General features: G+C 39.9%; 1 protein-coding gene across 2 annotated transcripts in view; it reads left to right on the top strand.

Moving 5' to 3' along the window:
* Akap13 (A-kinase anchoring protein 13) overlaps positions 1–22,702 on the top strand; it is a 269,674-nt gene that overhangs the window by 164,952 nt on the left and 82,020 nt on the right. Inside the window, exons 1-3 of one of the 2 annotated variants that reach the window (XM_013350228.2) lie at positions 54–865; positions 14,726–14,801; positions 16,766–16,902. In XM_013350228.2, the coding sequence (XP_013205682.1) occupies positions 785–865; positions 14,726–14,801; positions 16,766–16,902 (294 nt within the window). In that variant the 5' untranslated portion in view covers positions 54–784. Of the gene's footprint in view, positions 1–53; positions 866–14,725; positions 14,802–16,765; positions 16,903–22,702 lie in introns of those variants that run through there. The other variant, XM_026784275.1, reaches the window with a different exon arrangement.

Below are 22,702 nucleotides of genomic sequence, written 5' to 3'. Positions count from 1 at the left end.
AATGACGATCTTGAGAGAGCAGGGTAAAGGGTGTGGAGGCTGCGGAGGGAGGGGCGGGCTAGCTAGACGCAGCCAGCTAGGGAAGGAAGGAGGAGGACATCTGGAGGAGTGGTCTGTTTTCCTTGTACTCTGCCGGCATTAGATATTTTCAACTTAAGTCAAAATCCAGCCCTGCCGCCGAAGGAGCTGGAGACTGGCTAAAAAACTGGATCCGCTAGTTTTTGTTTTGTTTTGTTTCATTTTGTCTGTATAGGTTTCCTTGTCTTTGTTGTTTTAAGGAATTTTCTCATACTATCCTTTTGAAATAGCCATCTTCCTTTTTTTTTAATCCTCCTTCGTGGCAGAGTGCATACTGGCTTTTTATTACTGGCTCTGGGATCTCTGGATACGTGTGCCAACCATTATGCTTAGCCAGTTCGTTCTTAATTTTTCTACTGGAGTTCTCGGCAGTGATGGAAAAGATCTGTGCTTCTCTCTCAGTCAAGATCTGCACAGCAACGGTCTTGAGGCACTTACTGCTGATAGTATGAACTGTAAATTCATCGTCTCAGTACTCTGAAGTTGCCAGGAAGTTCTCACTCCATTCATGGAATTGGATTCTGCTTTTTTTCTTTTTCTAATTTAATTTTCTTAACCTGAGAGTTTTCTATATAGAGGAATCTGAAAGCAGAAGTCTGTTCCTGCCCACTGTGAGAAATTTGGAATTCTGGACCTGTGTGAGCACACTGGTCCCTGGGTTCAGTAGGCATACGTCTACATTTTGTCTCTTTTGCATCTGGACAAAATGTATGAGCGGCACAAGAGACGCTATAGTCTGTGTGACATCTCCAAGGTGGACAGGACTGTGGACGTGGTGTTACTGAAGGTAAGAAGGGGCCACACCTTATTCAATCTGAAGGTCTCCAGGCTATTTTCCATTTGTAGCCAGTAGCCTTGTCTTGGTCCTTCCTAAACTGGAAGTGTGAGAAAGCCTGGACTAACAGTGATAGAAGAGCAAGAGGAGGTGATTTTCAGAATCTTTAAAGGAACATCTAACAGAAGTAGTGTGTGTCTGTCTGTGTGTGTACATGTGCACGCGCATTACTGAAAAACAGTTTTACTTGCTTTCAAGTAGGGTCAAGGAGAGTATTGAAGATCACAAAGAGGGAATTCAGAGTTACCCTTTTGCTGGATGCCTTGGTCTTTTGTTGCTTGCCCCATCCCCACAATCCAGTTCTACCTCCCTTCTTCCTGAATCTATTTCTCTATGGGCTTCCTTTTCTGTCTCTTGGTCCTTTTTTGTCTGTGTCTGTCTTTGCCTGTCTGTTCTCCTGCTGTCTCATTGCTCATTCCCCAGGGGAAAGACCATATTCTTTCTCCTGGAAGTGTCTCCAGTCAGCCTACACACTAATGTGGCTCAGCTGCCCTGCTCCTTTAGTTTGACTCTTTTTCTGCTGTTGCTTCTGCCTGTTGATAAGCTGCATTTGTTTGATTTCACATCATTAGTAATGTTGGGTGTCTAAGCAGGAAGGAGGTGGAGACTCTGGACAGGCTAATTGTTCACTGAAGGCATCCTTGAATCTAAAATTAGTAAGAACTTCTACATTCGGTAAGACCAGAGTCTGGGAATGTTGGACAACTCATGAAGTACTTTTTGGAAGTTTAGCAATTTTCTGGCAAAGGCAGGGAAATTGGAAGTCACCCAAGTGCTTCACTAATGCCAAAAGAACCTGACAGCTAAATTTGGGAGAGTGGAGCTGTTTAAGTAGAAAAGGAGTAATTTTGAATAAAGTGCTAATATAATGCCTGGGTTACAGAAATAGTAGAAATCTATAATTGCTATCAACTCAATTTAGTACTTGAAATAACCAGATTCTTTTATTACATTTAAAATTTGTGTTGATGTCGGTGTCCCATGGCTCACCTGTTGTGGTCAGGGGACAGCTTAAGGGAGTTTGTTCTGTGCTTCTACCTCGTGGGTCCTGGATATCAAACTCAGGTCCTCAGCAAGCACCTTCATCCACTTAGCCCCTACCCTCTGCACTGCCACCCCTCCCCACCCCTGTGCCAAGCTAAGCACTTACTAAACTTGCTAAAACAGCCCCGGGGCCCACCTTACACTCAAACCTCTTCCCTGGGCCTTTCAGGTATGGGTTACCTCAGCCTCTCCCTGAGAAGCTGGCAGATGAGCTCAGAAGCCAGTGAAACCCCACATTGGGTGTGGCACCAAGAGATGTGATTTGTGGTGTGGTGGTGTCCTTGTCCCTCTAATAGTCACTGTCAGGTGGTTTAACTTGCCAGGCCTACTTTGTAATTTGGTGTTTTGAACTTGTTCCAAAGATGTAGTTGGTTTTAATTTCTCTGAAAAGTCATTTCCTCTGAGAGATAACAATTATCCTTTGCTATGTTGCCCTCTTATATAATAAATGTAGAAAGGTTACTTTCTAGGATCTTTCACTCTCATTCCCTGTCATCTTTCCCTCTCCTCTCCCCTCCTTTCTCCTTCCCCATCTCAGTGGGGGGTTGGGGAGAGCTGTAGGGGGAGCACTGAAATCAGGGGCAGCGGTGGGGAGAAAAGAGAGATGGTTATGGGGGCAAATAGCAAAGTGCAGTGTCATAACTTTAAATGTCATGACGAAAACTGTTATTTTATACTTAAAACAATAAATAGGTGCTGGAGAGAGGCTTAGCAGTTAAAAGCACTTGTTCTTGCAGAGTATCTGGCTTTGGTCCCCAGCACCCACATGGTGACTTGCAACCATCCCTAACTCCACTTCCGGGAGATCCAAAGCTCCCTTCTGAATTTCACATGCATCAGTCCTACACTTGGAGCACATATGTATATACAGGCAAAACACTCATACACATAAAAAAAATCAATATGTGGTATCAGCTGGGCGATGGTGGCACACGCCTTTAATCCCAGCACTCGGGAGGCAGAGGCAGGCGGATCTCTGTGAGTTCGAGACCAGCCTGGTCTACAAGAACTAGTTCCAGGACAGGCTCCAAAGCCACAGAGAAACCCTGTCTCGAAAACCAAAAAAAAAAAAAAAAAAAAAAATGTAGTATCATCCATCCTAGTAAGGCATAAAAGTTTTATATTAGTAAAGCTAACCGAGTTCAGGCCTCTTAATTTGGAGACACTGTTTTTATATTTGCCTTTTCTGTGAATTATTCAACTTAAGCCTTATTTGTCAAGCAGTGACTTTTACCCCATTTTCTATGAAGAAATACTGGAAGCATGACTAGGAACTGTACATTAAAAAAGCATTGAATACTTTTCATAGGACAGACAGGTACTGAGTCTGAGGGTCTCTTCCTAAGAGCAACAGTACCCAGAGAAACAAGTGCAAACTGTTGAGAGGACAGAGACAAGGAGGGTGCTCCATCGGAGCAGTGCTCCATCATCAGGGCGGTGCTCCATCATCAGGGCGGTGCTCCATCATCGGGGCGGTGCTCTGTCGGAGGAGGAGACAGCTATATGGAGGATGAAGGAACAGAGTCCCTGAGGAAGAGAGAAACTGATAGATGCATCCTGACAGGAACATCCTGCATAGCAAACAGCAAATTTCTTGTAAAGTCTGGAGCCAGAGTTGATGCACAAAAGCAGGCAGCCAGTGGGGATCCTTTCTCACTCTGCTTTTAAAACAGTCATTCTGGCAGTGAGGGAATCCCATTATGGCAGACCCCAACATAGTTAAATGATTTTGTAGTGGAATAAAATAAGGAAAGACTAGATGAGACATAAGCATTGAATGTTCCCAGAGCCTGTCCTGGAACTAGCTCTTGTAGACCAGGCTGGCCTCGAACTCACAGAGATCCGGCTGCCTCTGCTTCCCGAGTGCTGGGATTAAAGGCGTGCGCCACCACCACACAGTGAATGTTTGCATTTTTAATCATTATCTGTTTCACATACAGGAAAACAGATTAGAATAGCCAGTCATTTCACCTATATGTTACCCCAGGTCAAACTCTTCACAGCCCATGCATTTTCTTGCTGTGCTTGCCCTCCTTTGAGTTGGCCCATTTCTTTTATTACATGAGTGTACATACACACACATGAGTATACACATACACACGCACAGGTGTAAATTACTTTCTGTCATAAACTTGTGTTGCAAGAAGTCCTGGACATTATGTTGATGGATTCTTTGCCAATATGGGAATCCTTTTAATGGCAGTTTGGGCAGATGCATGATAGTATATGAGCTCATCTTGCCTCACGGTTTGTAGCAGGTTTTCTCTGTAATTTCTTTGCTTCTTTCTCTCCCACCCTCTCAGTAATTTTCGCCAATTACTTTTACATTATTTTGAAATTCAATATTTTCTATTAGTATTTTAAAATTATGTTGGGAGACTGGGGAAAGTGCTCAGTCAGTAAAAGTGCTTGGGTTTAGGTCCCTAGCACCCATGTAAAAGTCAGGCATGGCAGTGCACACCTGTAGTCCAGTGCTGCTGAGGGGAGACAAGAATTCCTGAGGCTTCCTCACAAAGATCCATAGGTTCAGTGAGAGACCATCTAAACAGTAGAATAGAGTGTGATGGAGAAAGATACCAACACTGACCTGGCTTCCTTTCCTCTGTGCAAACACATACACACAGAAACATTACATTGGATGCACGCACCACTTAAATTCTCAAGTGAGAGTCTTTACATTCTCACCCTACTTTTACATACTTTTTATACAAAGAAGTTGGTCATTTTTCATATGTTGATCAGTGTGCCTACACATTACAGAATAAGATATCTTAATCCTATTTAAAAACTTTGTAGATTTTTTTTGAAACAGTTTTACTACCTTAACCCTGATTGGCATTGAACTTGCTATATAGACCAGGCTGGCCTGGAACCCATGGAGATCCACCTGCTTCTGCTCTAGTGGTGGGATTAAAGGCATGAGCCACCATTTCTGGTTTTAATGAATATTTCTTAATTAAAATGAATTGATGTTTTAAGATTTTTAAATACAAATTCATAAGCCTTGTGCTAGCATAATTTTTAACTGTGCTAACAACTTTAAGAATATTAAAATTAAATATAACAGTAATCTCAAGGTTTAGATTCTGAGCCTTTACTGGCATTATATCTGATCTACAGCAGCTGTATGAAAATATTTCTAAGGGAGACACATATCGTGGCTTTTGGTTGCCTTGGTGTTCCATGAGGGTGAAGACTGGAACTGTGTGAGAGTGGTACAGACCAGTTTGCCCCATCAGTGATGCAGAAATGGGACATCTTACTTACATGGGAAAGCACAGTATTCACACATGAATATGATATGCTCCACGTTGCTGTTAAACAGGATGTGGTTGGAAATGCCGGTGGGTGTTTTTAACATTCTTTCTTTACTCACGGCATCATGGAGAGTGCCCTCTGGCTAATGGCGTTGGCCATGACTGGTAACATTTAGCTCAGATGACTGACTGTGATTTTGGTTTTGTAGAATGCCTGTCAACTTCTGTTTAAATAGGTTTGCATCTCTTGCTGTACACTCAGTTCTTCTTAACCTGTTATATAGTATACACAACACATTTACCACTGTAACTATTTGGGGTATAATATAAGTTCAGTGATATTAACAGTTATACCTTTTTTATAACTATCACTACTAGATAACTCAAAACATTTCTATTTTCCCAAAGTGGAACTTTACACCTGTTAAACAATAAGTCTCCATTCCTGTCTTTTGGAAACCAAATTATCCAATTTCTGGTTTTGACTGCTCTAGGTGCCTTGCACATGTTGAGCTGTGCAGTGTTTGTCCATTTGTGGCTATCTTAGATCATAATATATTTGAAGTTTATACAAGCTGTAATATGTGTCAGCATTTCCTTCCTTTTTTAATGCTAAATAACATTCATTGTAATATCATATACTTTATTTGTTCACATACACACGCCCCTGACCAACTGAGCTGTAAGTGAAGACTGCTCGTTCGCTTCCCAGCTGCGAACACTGTTTGGCCAATAACTTAAGCTTATTTCTAGCTAACTCTTACATCTTAAATTAACGCATTTCTATTAATCTGTGAATCACCACGAGGGTGTGGTCTAACATTCAGGTTCTAGCTGGCAGCGGGTGTCTTTCTCCTTCGGCAGCTACATGGTGTCTCTTTGACTCCACCTACTTTCTCTCTGTATCTTTATTCAGATTTCCTGCCTGGCTTTACAGTCCTAAGCCATTGGCTGAAACAGCTTCTTTAATAACCAGTGGTAATAAAACATATTCATAGCATACAGAGGGGAATCCCACATCACTGAGCTATGTTAACTGTTCAGCTGTTGTGAATGGTGCTGCTCTGACCACCGTGTGTTAAGTATCTGTTTGAATCCTTGCTTTCATTCTTTGGGGTATATTATCAGAAGTGAAATTGCTGAGTCAAGGTAATTATGGTTTTTAGGCATGGCCACATTGTTTACCACAGTGGCTCTAGCATTTTATACCAATAACATCCTACCACCAGTTCAAAAGATTTCAATTTTCTCTGCATTCCCAAGGCTTATGTGTTCTTTTTAGGTAACAGCATAATGGTTATGAACTGATGACTCGTTCTGGTTCTGATTTGTGTTTCCCTGGTACGCTATTTGTATTTGTCAGAAACCTGTGAGTATGAGCTGTCTCGAGCTGACCTCACCTTTAAGTGTGTGTTATCGAGCAGTCGACTCCCTGACACTTTTTACCTTTACCTCAAGGATATATGAAACTAGACCTGCAACTTCCTTCCACACCTCTTTCCCCTCGTCAAACCTTTTGGAAAATATGTTTCATCTCAGACTCAACCTAATGAAATCTTATGCATCTTTTCCTCCAAGTTTGCTGTGTCTGTTTGTTGTGGATCTCTCTGCATCTTTTTTGTGGATTCTGCCTTTCCCACAATTTTCCATTTACATCCCTTCTGTATTCTAAAGAAACCTGACCCCATTTACATGTGCTACCTCCAGAGCAGCGTGGTGCAGATTCTTCTTCTCTGGTCTTTGTCCTCAGTATGTTCCCGTCTAGTCTCCAGGTTCCTGTTTTGTTTCTATATTTCTTTAGTGATTTTTCTCAGTACAATACTCAGCTTGTCACCCTTGCCTACCACACTAAAGAATAAAGCATGCTTTCATTTTACCCCTGTCTCCTATTATTTGCTTAGTGAAACTACTTGTGAAAATCACTGGGAATTTTTTGCTAACTATCTGCAGTAAAAGTCTCTAATTTGGATGATGCACATATGCTCTGGAGCCCTGAGTTGTGAATACATGTGATTCATGTGCCCAACAACGATGCCGCATCTTCCCTTAGATTCCTGACAGTGTTGTCACTCAGAAGGCTATGAGGTGTCTTTTTTTCCCCTTTTATTGAAAGTATCTTTTTTTTCTTCACATTATATATCCATAATATGGTTTTCCCTAGCTCTGTTCCTCCCAGTTCCTCCCCAACTCCTCTCTACCCATAGCCACCCTTTTCTGTATCTCATTAGAAAACAAACAGGCTCCTAAGGGATAATAATAAAATAAAACAAGTAAAACAAACCTAACACATCAGAATAGGACAAAACAAACAAACGTGAAAGAGCCCAAGAAAAGTCATAAGAAATAGATACAGATGCAGAGATCCATTTGTTTGCATTCAGAAATCCCATATAAATATTAGACCAGACGCCATAATGTATACACAGAGAACCTGTAAGATTAAAAGAGAAATAAAAAATGTAAATAAAATAAGAAAAAATAAGATAAAAAACTCACAGGACCTTATAAGAAAGGTATCTCTGGAAATGTCATTGAGTTTGTTTTCTGTTGGCCATCTGCTCTGAGCATGCGTCCTACCCTTAAAAGTGGTTTGTTTCAGCCACTGTGGTGGGGCACGCATTTAATCCCAGCACTCAGGAGGCAGAGGCCTACAGATCTCGGTGAGTTCAAGACCAGCCTGGTCTATAAATTGAGTTCCAGTACACCCTGGGTTGTTACACAGAGAAACCCTGTCTTGAGAGGAAAAAAAAAAGTTTGTTTTTTCAATGAGACTCCCTTGGAGAAAACTAAATTTTCATTGCAAGCAGTTGTCGGTTAGATTAGGGAGAGGGAGTACGTCCACTTCCTTCACTCTAGGACTCCATCTGGTACAGACCCAGTGCTGCTGTCTCAGTCTCTGGTGTGTCCTAGCTGTTTTCCTCATATTTTGTTTGTTTCTTTGTTTTCTCGCATGTGGTTCAAGTTACAGACGGTCATGAGCTGGCACGTGAGTGCTGGGAATAGAACCAGGTCCTCTGGAAGAGCAGCCATCTCTACAGTGCAGTAGCAGCTTTTTTGGAATTAATTTTTTTCTATAATGGTAGGCAGAGTGGATATGACTTTCCTTTTAGCTTATTGCTTCCCTAACTTCAGAAAACCTAATATCCCACAGTTTTGTAGCTTCTGGGTTAGGGTGTATAATCCCTGAGTCAGCCCACCTGCTATAGTGTGTGGGTGCATGTCTATATGTCTATCTGTCTTAAATATAACATTTGTAGCTTGACCAGAAAAGATGTATATAGGACTAGAAATTTTGTACATAGTAACACACATTGTCTTGGTCAACACATGGTGGTTACTGAACAAAATGCTGAGGCAAGCTTATTGACCACACTGACAGGCTTCTGACATAAACTCTCAGCTCCCTAAGGACAGGGCTTTAATTACATCTTTAAGATTTGGGACAGTGTTTGATCATAGAATGTGTTTAATATGTGTTGTATCTTTTTTGAAAGGAAAGGAAGAATAAAGCTATCCATGATGAGCTTCCTTTTTCAAGAAAGTAGCAAAATAAAAAGTACTTTTATTTAAAAAAAAAAATGCTTCAGGAGGAAAGCAAGGCCACATCTATTATGACAAGAAAAATCACAGATAAGAACAAAAATGTTGGCAAAAATGTGGCAAAATTGCCAAATGGTATATCCACTTTGGAAAACAAGCCATAATACCCTAAAATGTAAAGTCTAAGTTATCAGGTCCACAATTCAACAGTCCACTTCTAGGTGTTTCCTCAGGAGAAAAAAAAAAATGTGTGCCCCTAAAAAAAAGCTTGTATATATCGTGTGTGTAAAATGTTCGTGTTAGCGCTCGCAGCAGCTGGAAAGTCAAGACAACCCGTTGTTCATAACATGATGAATAGATAAGTGCAGTGGAGGTCTACCCATACAGTGGAATATTTTTTGGTATTAATAAAACACACTACAATGTAGATGAATCTTTAACATCACATAAGATCAAGAGTGCATGGCTACATTTGTAAGAACTGTTTACAGTAGGCAGAAGATGGCTCAGTGCTTGTCTAGGACCAAGAGAAAAAGATCTGGATGCTGGCTTTCTTTTTATTGACATGACGGTGCTCTGAAACTAGATGATGGTGATGATTATACGGCTCTGTGAATAGTCTAAAGCATGGAATTATACCGCCTAAATGACTAGGTTTTGTAGGCCAAGAATTTGAATAAAGATGTTAACATGCAATTTTTTACAGTTGCACATGCTTGGTTGAATACATGTTCTTATGCACACATACATATACACACATACAAAATAAACACAGTGTGCATCATGGATTGTCGTTACAAGAGAAAAAGAACATGAGTAGAAGAACAAGTGAATCCAGATAACTGGTTTTTTTCTTTAAAGAATATTTTTCATGCAATAATTTGATCATGTTTTTGCCTCCTCCAACTCTTCCCTGATCCTTGCCACCTCCTTACCCACCCAACTAGACTGTCTCTCTCTCAAAAAAAAAAAAAAACAGTAATAATCAAAAAGGTAAAACAAAAAGCCCCCCACATCATCTTTAATTTATTTATTTATTTTGTTATTTTTTTGAGGCAGGGTTTCTCTGTGTAGCTTTGGAGCCTCTCCTAGAACTTGCTTTATAGACCAGGCTGGCCTCAAACTCACAGAGATCCTCCTGCCTCTGCCTCTCAAGTGCTGGGATTAAAGGTGTACGCCACAGCCTGGCTAAAGCCCTGCCCATCAGAAAAAAAAGGCCAACAAAAACATGGTGCTCATTTTGTGGACATGGGGCTGGCCCGGGTTTATATACCCAGTGACTCTTCATTGAAGAAAATTAGTTTCCCTTTGCCAGCAGTTATCAGTTGCAAACAGCTTCTAAGTCCACTTGCCCCTCATTCCCCTCCTCTTCCTCATACATCCCTGAGCCTTGAGGGATGGATTGGATGAAAGCATCCTAGTTAGGGCTAAGTGCTCCAAAATCTCTCAGTCTTCTGCACATTTTGCTGTTGCGGGTCTTTGTGTGACTTTCCTGTCAATCGCAAGAAGCTTCTCTGATGAGGGCTGGGGGGGACACTAATCTATGGGTATGGTAGTATGTCACTGGTCATTTTATTGCTATGTTCCCTTAGCAGAATAATAATAGTAGGCTTCCCCCTAAGCCCATGACTTACACAGTCCTATGTTCTTGGCCTTTAGCTATAGGTTCCAGCTCATAGAGTGGACCTTAAATCCAGTCAACGTTCAGTCACTATTGGACCATTATATCCTACAGGCAGTTAACTGTCTTAAGCCTCGGGGTTGTGACTGGGTGATACCGATGATTGCCCTTTTCCTCTGGTAGCTTTACAGACTACCTTCCAGTATCTTGAATACTAGTCAGTAGGCATGAAACTTTTATCTGGAATTTCACTAACAACACTGTACCAATGTTGGTTTCTTAATACTGACAAATGTACCATAGTAATTTCAGATGTTGGAAAACAGGAAATGGGGGAGAGGAGTGTCAGTGAACTTCATGTACTACCTTTGCAAACTGAACTCATTATGGTAACTTATGTCTCTTTTTGTCAAGTTCCTTGATTATAAAATAATTAATAAATAAAATTAGAATATAACCATAAAGGGAAATTTGAGAAACTATAGAAAAATTGAAAAGTATATTAGTTTATGATCATTCAAGTATAATTGTTTATTTAAATGTTCATTCAAACTAGAATTTTTTGCCACAAAGGTATGATCATATTAAGATATTTCAGGTACCCATATTTTCAAAAATTAATAATATATACTAATTGTTTTTAAAAAGTGTGGTGCTTCTGAGATTTTAGCTTTCTTGAACTAGTCAGTTAAATAACTTGTGTTTATTTGACACACACCCAGCCTTGGAAAGAGTCTAGAACTAAAGGTCAGTCAGTCACAAGACCTGCAGACATGCCTGAGGCTTCTGGAAGAATGTTTCCTAACACTAGTGTGTCATCACATAATGTGTTCTCTTTTAAAACATTATTTTGTTTTCATTCTCATGTATTTTTGCAAAATAGAATGCTCACTAAATGAAACATGCCAAGACCTAAAATGAGAGAAATACAGAGAATGCAGTAAATTCTAGGTGAAGAATGTTTCTTTTAGACATTGACCCTGGAGCAGCAAGGATGGTACTGAAAAGGGTTCTAAGGCAGTGTTAGCTTTTCTAAAATTTTGAATGCAGAAAAATTTGGGGGTCTTGAAGAGAGAAAAAGAGCAGCATCATCATTCAGGAAGGTTCATTTCCATGTTCTACGCTCATATTTGAGAACCCCTTAAGCTTTTTTATTTCTATTAAATTTATTTCAATGTTTATGAACCTCCTCCTGTTACAATAATAATAAAGGTGCAAAGGAGTTTTTACTTTTCCCACTTCAAAATGCACTTTTATGTTAAAGTATGTTAGTTTTGACTTATAGCAGAGAAACATCCTGCAGTAACAAGGAGATGGCAAGTTAAAAATCAGAAAATTCTGTGAGCCACAACTTGGGTTTTGGTTGTTTGTTTTAACTTGTTTGTTTGTTTGTTTGTTTTTGGTTTTGTTTTAAAGAATTTCTGCCAGGGCTGGAGAAATGGCTCAGCAAAGTTCTCATTCAACTTGATGTGCGTTGAATACAATTCTTTGTTGTCATCAGCACAGTAGTGCAGTATTTTCTCACTAGTAATCACAAATATAGTGAGTACATACTGTATTCTACAGGCCACTGAATAAAAGTATGGCCTCTGTCTTTTGACATTCTTATTATTCATCCGTTTGTTAATTTGTTCACATTATTTAGGATTTCAGTTGAGTTTCAGTGGGATTAGAAAATTAAAGGGCTTGTAAAAAAACATTTAACATTTTATACTTTCGTTGAGGGTCTAATTTATATGTAAACTATTCAGTGGGCTAGGATTATAGTTAAATGGAGATCACTTGCCTATGGTTGACATATATATATATGAGAGAGAGAGAGAGAGAGAGAGAGAGAGAGAGAGAGAGAGAGAGAGAGAGAGAGAGAGAGAAGGGGGGGGACCTGTAGAGTGAAAAGGGGAAAGGTACGTAAAAATAAAAAGTAATACAACAAAATATTGGTCTACAGAGCTAGTTCCAGGACAGGCTCCAAAGCCACAGAGAAACCCTGTCTCGAAAAAAAAAAAACAAAAAACAAAAAAAATGGGAAAATTCTGTGAAACACTATGAGACAAGGAGCCCCCAAACTTGTCCTTGAGTTCATTTTCTGTTGTCCATCTTCTGCTGGGCATGCAGCCCTACCCTTAAGAGTAGTTGGTTTTCACAGTGAGACTCCCTTGGAAGAAACGGAAAAGTTTCATTTGCAAGCAGTTATCAGTTGGAGATTGCTTCTGGGATGTACATGTCCACTTTTCTGTTTAGCTCTAGGACCCCATCTGGTGCAGACCTGCACAGGCCCTGTGAGTGCTGCCTCTGTCTCTGTGAGTTCATGTGTATCTAGAAGGCCCTGATTCCTTAGTGTCCTCCATCCTCTCTAACTGATACACTCTTTCCTCCCCCTGTTCTGCAGAGTTCCCTGAGCCCTGAGGGGAGGGATTTGATGGAGACATCCCATTTAGGATTGAGTGTGCTAAGGTCTCTTACTCTCTGTAAAATATCTGACTGTGGATCTCTGTGTGTCTTAGTTAGGGTTTCTATTTCTGTGAAGAGACTCCATGACCATAGCAAGTCTTAAAAAAAATAAAAGAAAATATTTAGTTGGGTGGCAGCTTACAGTTCAGAGGTTCAGTCCATTATCATCATGGCTGGAAGTGTGGCAGTGTGCAGGCAGACATGATGCTGGCTACTTCTTGGTCAGAAGGTAACAGGAAGTGGTCTGTGACACTTAGGGACGCTTACGCAAAAGAGACTTCAAAGCCTGCCCCCACAGTGACACACTTCCTTCAACAAGGCCACACCTCCCACTAGCACCACTCCTATGTGTTTCTGGGGACCTGGTACATTCAAACTACCATACTGTATTGTTCTCCTTTGCTGCAGGAACAAGTCTCTCTGATGATGGCCCAATCGATGAATATAGCAGAATATCATTAGGGGCCATTTTAATTTTTAGACCAATAATAGGTCTCTGGCCTATCTAGTCTCAGCTTCTTGGTCACCTAAGCAGTGTCAGGTGTAGGCTCCATTTCTTGGATTAGATGTTGGTTGGTTACTCCCACAAACTCTGTGCTACCATTGCACTTGGATGTCATACAGGCAAGAACTCATCATCAATCCAGGGGGTTGGGGCTGGGTTGGGGTTTATTTACCTTACTCTTGGAACGTCTTTAGCGAAGGAAATTTAAAGTGTTAACTTTTTGTTCTAAGCAATGAGTTAGTGATATCCCGTAAGCTTTTATGTAGAAGGTTTAATTTGTATTCAGTTCTTTTCTTTAATATTTCTTATATGAACTGTGGGTTACTTAATAGTTTTATCTTTACACTTTTTTTTTTTCTCTTTTTAAGACTGGTGTGGGATTCCAGTCTTTTGATTTGGGCTTCTGGTTTAATAGTATTGTGGTTAAAACAAAAAAGCAAAGTTTTTGTGATTTTAATCTTGTTAAATCTGCAACTTATCTTATGTATTAGAAGTTTTATTTTATTTTGATGTGCTTTGTGTGTCACCGTATGAATATTCCAAGTGCACTTAAGAATGCCCTGCTACGCATTCTGCATGTTAGTTAGGTGGGATGGCTGGATGTCTCTGAAGTTTTCTAGATCCTTGTATCTATCTGCTTGTTCTGTTGTAGGGTCCTGGGAACAGAGTGTAGAGATATGTCATGTTAATTTAAAAGCATACATTACTTAAACGTCAATGAAGTTAGTAGGTCGTAATGATAAGGTGGGTAAGCAGTGGGTCTTTTTGTTTTGTTTTGTTTTTTCAAGGCAGGGTTTCTCTGTGGTTTTGGAGCCTGTCCTGGAACTAGCTCTTGTAGACCAGGCTGGTTTCTAACTCACATAGATCCGCCTGCCTCTGCCTCCCAAGTGCTGGGATTAAAGGCGTGCGCCACCACCGCCCGGCTAAGCAGTGGGTCTTAAGGGAAGGAGTCCGTTTGCACTTCAGGGTGCCAGTCCTGCTGTGTTTTACCTTTCTGAGCCTGCTGCCTTTGGTTTAACAGAAGTGATGCAAACTTCTTGTAGATATTATGATCATTTGATGAGAAAATGAGTTGGAATTCTCTTTAGTGTTTCAAGACAGGGTTTCTCTCTATAGCCCTGACTATCCTGGAACTTACTCTGTAGGGCAGGTGAGTGCTGAATTCTGTGACCTTTTCCCATTGCTTTGTAAGCATAATTACTCACAGTCTTTTCAGAGCTTTTAGCTCAATGTAGATTGCCTTGTTTATATTACAGTAGAGTTTGACGGGCTTTTGGCATAATTTTAATTACCTTGCAATAAAATATTAACATTCAGAAGTTGTGAACAATACATAGATTTTTGGAGCTATACAGTTACCTGATTGTCTGAAACAATTCGTTTTTCTCTTCCAGATCAACCGAGAAAGCTGGTGTACCATAGAGCCATGCCCTGAAGCAGCATCTCTTTTGGCTTCCAAACAGAGCTCAGGTAGGCCTGTTCATAGTCCTGCTTTGGAGTAAAAATGTTGTGATCTGCCATTCTGGAATTCATTACACAATAATTCAGAAGAAATGCATATGTATAGGTTAGTTTGTAAGCATGATTTCATAATCAAAATAAAAGCACTAAAGTTTCCTTTAATTTTACTTTAGGAATTATTAGTCAAACTCATGTGGCTTTATGAGTTGTTACTCATTTGTAAAGCAATGTGGTGGTGTAAACTATAAGAATGTGTTGCTGTGGACCAAACCTGGGGTTCTTATTTTTTGACTGTGTTAATGCAAAAACTAACACAAGAATTCATAGCTCTTGTCTCAAAGAGGCTAAGAGATAGTTTATTTTAGAGCCAAATTTGAGCGACCATAGCCTAGGAACACAGACAGGATACCCCAAATTCCATGTTCCAATTTAGAAGCGGTTTCATAAAGAAGTTTTTATAGCAATAAAATATAGAAAGCCATAAATGAATAAATTAAATACTTTGGTGAGAATGAATGATGCTCTGCTTTAAGCCTCAAATGCCATCTGATGATATTTTTAGCTTTGGGTTTGGTGGAAGGTAGCAGTCTGCTCCATTTATATATTCCAAAAGATTCTTTTGTCTATTAGTCACAGGATATTATTCCAACATAGAGGTAGATAAGGAACGGCTCTTCTGGGGGCTAAAGCTAGCCAAAATAAGGTAATTAATCTCTGGACCTGCAAAATTTCAGCTTCTCCACATCACAGTGGTCCTAATCAATCGGTCTTTGCAGACACAGTGTCTTTCCAGGAAGTCTCAGTGACAGCTGGATACTTTCAGGGACTCTTCTGAAAGTATAACCAGCTACCCAAGAATGAAACTTCTGCCATGTGATTGTTGAGTAAAATCTTGGGATTTGAATATTCGAAATACGGAAGGACCTCTAGACATCATGGCTCAATCTATTTCATTAAGGAAGTAGATTTGAGTTGCAGTTTTTTTCAAGTCATAATCGTGAATTGTTCAAACACCCCTTTACAGTATAACTCCCAGAATCAGCAGTGTGGTCTTACAGTAAGGATTAATGAAGCCTGCGCTTCATTTAGGCATATGCATACCTGCAGTGTGCTTCACCCGCGCCACTGTCTAGTTACTGCATTTCTAATTTGCTGTTTACCGTCAGGACAACTCTGTAGGGATGTACTCGTCATCCCATTTTACTTGTACAGAAGCAAACACCTACAGGGCTAAATTACCTGGGACTTGTCTGTTAAGCAAGATCCATCTAAACATCCTAAAATCAATGTTCTTTGCTCTTGTTTCCAATTCAGTCTTTAATATATTCCTCTTCATTAGGAAGGGAATATAGGAAAAAAGTAAGGATTCTGTCTCTTTCCTCATCCCTATTTTCCCCCAGGCACAATATCAAGATTTTTTTTTTTTTTTTGGTGTTTTCCAAGAGGCGGTAATAGAAAAACCCACCAACTGTACTAAGTCATTGTTTACTGTATAGAATGGGTGGGGGGCTAAAATACCTATAATTATGGTCTTTTGAAGAAACCATACGATTTCCATTGAACTAACAATGTGAAATTATCCACTAAGCTCATAATTGTGACTGAAAGATTTAAGACTAACTTATAGATCTTGCCTCCTTATTATGGTATTCTTTTTATAATTCTGCAGTGAAATTGTCTCTTACTGTGTTAATTTGTACCACAAGGTTGTGAATAGCCCATTCTGGAAGAATACATTAAATGTCTTCCCAGAACCTAGCCAAATGCCTAACAGAAAAGTAACTGTGTCAGTTAATATACCTGGAAGCTACTAATTTATTAGACTATGCCCTTTCTAACTTTGTAAATACCTAAAGTAGAAGAGAGGCTAGGAAAGCAAAGAGGTGGGTGGAAAATAAAGAAAATGACTGAATGTTGGTATAAAACAGTGAATTTTTTTTAAAGGTATCAGTTAAATAAATGTTCTTTTTCAGAATGCGAAAGCTTCTTAGATGATGGACTGGGCACAGAGTGTGCCTCAAAAGAAGGCGTGCTTCAGAGAGGGTCAGGGAGTGATCCTGACCTCTTTCACTCACCCAGTGACGAAATGGACAGCATCATCTTCTCCAAGGTATTAGAGGAGCCTTCTGTTCGTTTTGGCCAGCAGTTCTCCTAGTCTCATTTGGCCTTACTTAACCCTTTTTTACTGTAATTTTTTCCACTTGTGCTCATTGTCATTCCATGACTTTAATTTGTGGCTCTAGCTAATGGACTGTGATCCAACTAGGCCATGTCTTCTGTATTCTGAGTGACTGTGTGGGGACTTACTTTGTTTTGCCTCCTTCTCTTCCTCCCTCCCTCCCTTCCCTTTCTAAGCTGCTACAAACAGCCTAGCTGGATCACTCAGAAAGGAGGGGTAGAAGTATTCTATTTGAAGAAGGAAATTCCTCATTGCCAGGGCTTAGAAACAGGTGTTGGCCAGGTTATTGGCTGTATCTTCTGAAAAATCATGGCTGGTTACATGAGTGGTTTGAAGCTTGCATTGAAGTTCAAAAAGCATGGGAGTTCCTTTAGAATGAACTAAGTCAGATGACAGTGAACACCCTTCAGTGGTTAGGAAGGGACCGCAGCTCAGACTGCATGATGTCATATATATATATATAAACTAACCATAGAGTCATTCTGATTAATGTGTGGATGCCTGGAACTCACTAAGTCTGGTGACGTCATCTTTCATCCAGACTGCTTAATTGGGACTTTCTAGATCTCTGGTGGAGAACTTGAGCTTTTCCTCTGGTGAAGAGCTAGGGAAGATGGCGGTTAGAAGCTTGAGTTCCTTTCTGTGTGTAGCAAGTTCTGTTTTGTCCTCTAAGAGGGCAGGACATGCTGTACTCAGTTACATGCTACAAATGATTTTCCTAATAGAAGGACTGAAGAGGCAAAAACATTGTAGCAACTGTGAAGAAGAGTCTTCCTTCTGGTTTTCTGACTTTGAAGAACTTCTGAGAGCAGTTTTGTTAGTGGGTGATTAAATGGTCCAAGACAGTATGATGTTCCCGTGTTTAACTGTTGCGGTATAGGCGCCATGTCATAAAATTCTACTCTTTAAATTTTTGTCCATCAGTCCTCACGTTCCATTTGTTCTTCCCTCGCCCTTTCTACTTCCTTTAATTGTCTGTGATTCCTTATGATTGTTCCTTTGATTGTCTTCTGAGGGCTCTTGAAAACATTTATGGTACGACTAGGATTTCTGTCTTTGTCGCTGGCTGGCCAGGTTGTTGGTGCATGCCTGTGATCACAGCACTCAGGAGGCTGAGCTAGGAGGATTGTGAACTTGATGTAGTAATTCGGCCCAGTCTTGAGGGGTTTGGGGAAGATTTGCCTTTAAAGTCACATAGGAAGAGAAAAGCCAGTGTTTTGCTTGGGGACCTTCTTTGTTTTGCCTCCCTGCCTCCCTTTCTTTCCTTCCTAAGCTTTTAACAAATGCATTTTTTAAATTACAGTTTTGGGGAGGAGGGATGTGTGTTTCCACGCTCATGTAGAAGTCAGGATAAATCTTCTAGATTTAAAACTGGCTCATAATGATGGGAACTGGCTAATGAATGCTTAAGAGATTATCAAGCAACTGTGTATGCTTGTGTATCCTGATAGTAAAAACTTTTAAGATTTATTTTTATGTCTAAGTGTGTTGAGACTGTGGCTCTTAGAGGCCAGAAGCAGTCATTGGATCTCCCAGAGCTGGAGTTAGAAATTGTTTAGGATGCCCAACATGAGTCCTGGGAACTGAGCTCAAAATCTTTGAGCAAACAGTAAATATTCTTAACTGCTGGGCCATCTCTCCAGCTTAAGATTTGTTATTTAAAAGTTGAATAACCTTCCTTCAGGAAGCATTTGTTCGTCTGCCGTTTAGATATATAACCAGTGGATGGCTTGTCCCAGGTGTTACCTTCTCCTCAGAGAGATCATTATTTCTGATCACTAAATTGCATGGTTTACTTACTTAAAAAAAAAATTAGAATTTTTTATGCTTTACCATCTTACTCAAACTATTAAAAGCATGCAGGAGATATTCATATAAAGAAACTTTGCTGCACATCTTTTCCAGGAAGAGTAGGCATTATTTTTTAAAGCTGAAACATGCTCCTCAGACAAACTTCCACCTACATTGTAAACTGGAGTGCCTAAAGAAAGCCAGCTGGGGCAGATGAACTTTCACCTTTATGCATGCATGAGAATGCCCAGATGGGCTGGGCCCGGGTGTGGGTGGAAGTTGTGATGTTTCCTCCCATTTCTTCTTCCAAAGCTGTGAATGACCAATTTTCCTAGGATTTATGTTGAAATAAGAGCAGCAGAGCTGCGTCTTCTGCACCCGGCCGCCCACATGGCTAGCTTAGCTTATGCCCCGAAATAATTACACGGAAACTGTATTCTTTTAATCACTGCCTGACCCATTAGTTCCAGCCCCTTATCGGCTAGCTCCTACATATTGATCTAACCCATTTCTATTATTCTATGTAGTCCACAAGCTGGCTTACCAGGAATGATCTTAACCTGCGTCTGTCTGGCATGGGAGAACCATGGCGACTCCCTGACTCAACTTCTTTCTCCCAGCATCCTGTTCTGTTTTCTCCGCCTACCTAAGGGTTGGCCTATGAAATGGGCCTAGGCAGTTTCTTTATTAATAAGAAATCATTCCCACATCAGATTTATAAAATTGAGGGCTAGTTTATAATACTGACAAGACACTGACCTGAATTTTCTATACATACATACCATGTATTGTATGTACATATATTGTTATGGTCTACTGGCCTCGAGTCACCCACCACTACCCCTCGTGGGACCGGCCTTCCCCCCCCCCTTATATCTTTAAAAAAGAATAACATACATACATACAAATATTTGTATGTATATAAAATTTCATATGTCCAGCAACCCAGGTAGGTAGCTTTGTCCCTTATACCATACAAGGAATAGGTGTTGGTTGGTGCGTGCTGGCTAGTTTTATATCAGCTTGACCCAGGCTAGAGTCAATTGAGAAGAGAGAACCTCAATTGAAAAAATGTCCCCGAACAAGCCTATGCTGCATTTTTCTTCCTTCTTTCTTTCTTTCTTTCTTTCTTTCTTTCTCTCTTTCTTTCTTTTGATTGTTGATTGATGAGAGAGTGCCTAGCTCACTGTCAGTGGTACCACCCCTGGGCTCTATAAAGATCTAGGCTGAGCAATCCATGAGGAGCAAAGCTTGTAAGCAGTACCCTTCGTGGCCTCTCTATTAGCTCCTGCCTCGAGGTTCCTACCGTTTTGAGTTCCTGCCTTGACTTCCCTCTGTTGGACTGTCATGTGGAAGTGTGGGATGAGATAAACCCTTTCCTCCCTAAGTTGCTTTTGGTGTTGATGTTCTATCACAGTAATAGGAACCCTAAGACAATTGGTAAAGAAGTTGTAGCAGAACTGAGGCTTAACTTTAAAGGCTCTTCCTGTTTTGTTACTTTGCTCTCAGTCTCTTCACTGTGGCTCTAAAAATCAACGATTTAAGTCGAGACTGTGTTGGTAGATGGGCCGTCAACTCTCTGGCCATTATTGAGGCGAGTGCTGTCAATGTCACAGTCTTATGGTGTCTTCCCAGGGCCTTTCCCTCCACTCTTTTCCATCTTTAGGGGCTGGAGGGAGTCTTTAGGCCAGCCATTGCAACACGCTTTTCTGTGAACTCTGAGTGGTGCATTAGGTCACTTCCTGCAGCAGTTAGTTTATCTCTGGCCCTCGGGAAGTCTCTTAACAACATGCACCTCCTGGGAAATGTGACTCTGTGATGAGTGTCAAGAGCTTAGTGTTTATTCTTACAAATAGTTGCTGGTTCCCAAGTTCAATATTAGATCAGCAGCATAAAACTTACACTTTGTTGTTAAAGTGAGATGAAGTCCTGTGATCCTTTTTGGCACTAGCTGAGGAAATATGCTTGATATACATGACTCTGATCCGGGACATGAGGGTCTTAGATAGAATGCTCCACATGGAAAGATTATGTGATTTGAGGCATGTGATGAGTGTTTAAAATGTGAGCTCTTGTTTTTCAAGATTATCATGTCTTGTGTATAAAATAGATAAGTATTTGTTTAGTAAATAAAGGGCTATTCATTTGGCAGTATTAAACATGATTTCTTCAGGTGTAGTATCAACCTATAAAATGTGTGACAGTTTTTTTCTATCTTGTGATTAGTAATGTGTTTGTCTTTCTGTAGATATATACATTGATCATATAACTTTCTAAGAGAAAGTCATCCCCCCAAAATATTGTATTATAAAATACACACATACAAAAAAATACAACTGTTGGGTCTTGCAGTGAGTACCCACATACTTATCTTCCAGCTTCTGTTATTTTTTTATTGTTTACTTATACATAGCTGTGCCTCTGTTCACAGCCAGTCTGCCTAAATTACATTTCAAAACAAATTCCAGGTGTGTCCATACACATCATGTGTAAATTCTTAGAAGCAGCATTTTTCTATACTTGAGAGATTGGTGTGTGTGTGTGTGTGTATGTGTGTGTGTGTGTGTGTGTGTGTGTGTGTGTGTGTGTGTGTGTGATTTATATATAGATCCCAAGAATCCCGTTACTTTTGGTAAATACATCCTCCACCTTTGTAACCTGGAGCTACCTGAGCACATAGGCTATAAGCATGGCTGTGAAAAGTCTCCCCACATGACTCCTTTTCAGTGGCCATTCAGCCCTCCAGAAGAAACACAGAAGATGTTTTTTTCTCTGATTCAGAAAGTCATCTAAGTGGGAGCTGAAGAACATTGTTTCTCCTACACAACCCTAGGAGTGGAATTCTTAGTCATACAAGAAACTGGCCCCCTCTCTACTGTTCTCGCTCATGATGTGTGTGAATCCCAGTCACTCTGCATCCTTAGTAACAAACACAGTTGTTTTAATGTTAACGTTTCTGGTATCCATGCAGTGTTATCTCATTATGGTTTTGATTTGTATTTCCTGACAACTAGTGATATTAAACAGATTTTCACATGTCCATTGGCAAGTTATGTGTCTTCCTGTATAGTGTGTCTGTTCATATCTTTGCCCATTAAAATAATTGGATTTTTGTTGATGCAGAGGAGTGGATGTTATATATCCTGGATACTGCTCCTTTGTTAGGTTAGCCATTTGCAAATGTTTTCTCTTTTATCACTTACATAAAAGTGTCTTGGTTAGCTAAAATGTCTAATTTGATGAGATAATTTAACAGACTCTTGTTCAACTTACTGCTTTGTGTGTCTTCTTGTTTGCTTTTCTGTGCCTGTGTTGATGTTTTGCTTTAAAGGTTTATATTTTTTGGCTTTTATTTTCAGGATTAAGCTGTATCTCAGTATTATATTTATAACTTTAACAACAGCTTTGTGGTTTACTTAGGAAGATTCAATCCTGGCTGTTTTTAGAACCATGTGAAGATCTTAAAAAAGTGGGTGGAAGCACCTGGCTCTGCCTGCTGGCCAGCAAAATTAGAGTCCTGAGTTAACTTTTTTTTCTCACCTCTAAAATGGAATTAAGAATATTTACTAAATCAAATAATGGGGAGAATTAAAAGGGATAAGATATCTAAATCACTTGTAAAATCTCTTGTAAAAAACATGCTGTACAAAACTACCAAGGAACTTATAAAAATTTTAAAATAAAAAATAAAATCTCACATTGAGCTAAGCACCTAATAATTATGTTCAAATTTATATCATAATTATTTAATAATAGTAATAGTTTCTAAGTTTTTATAGGTATAATGCTCTTTTATTTAGGCCTTTCCATTGATTTTAAGCAAAACAGTGTCTTTGGACCATTTTATGACCCAGGTATCTATTTAGGGTCATTGTGTGTACCAAGCAGCCACACTCATGCCCATTTGTTGCATAGAGTACTCGTAGGGACTTTAGCTACC

The sequence above is a fragment of the Microtus ochrogaster genome, chromosome 22, assembly GCF_000317375.1.
Source record: "Microtus ochrogaster isolate Prairie Vole_2 chromosome 22, MicOch1.0, whole genome shotgun sequence".
In the NCBI taxonomy this organism is placed as follows: domain Eukaryota; kingdom Metazoa; phylum Chordata; class Mammalia; order Rodentia; family Cricetidae; genus Microtus; species Microtus ochrogaster.
The sequence above is the reverse complement of the archived record's forward strand: the minus strand, read 5'-3'. Positions and strand labels throughout refer to the sequence as shown.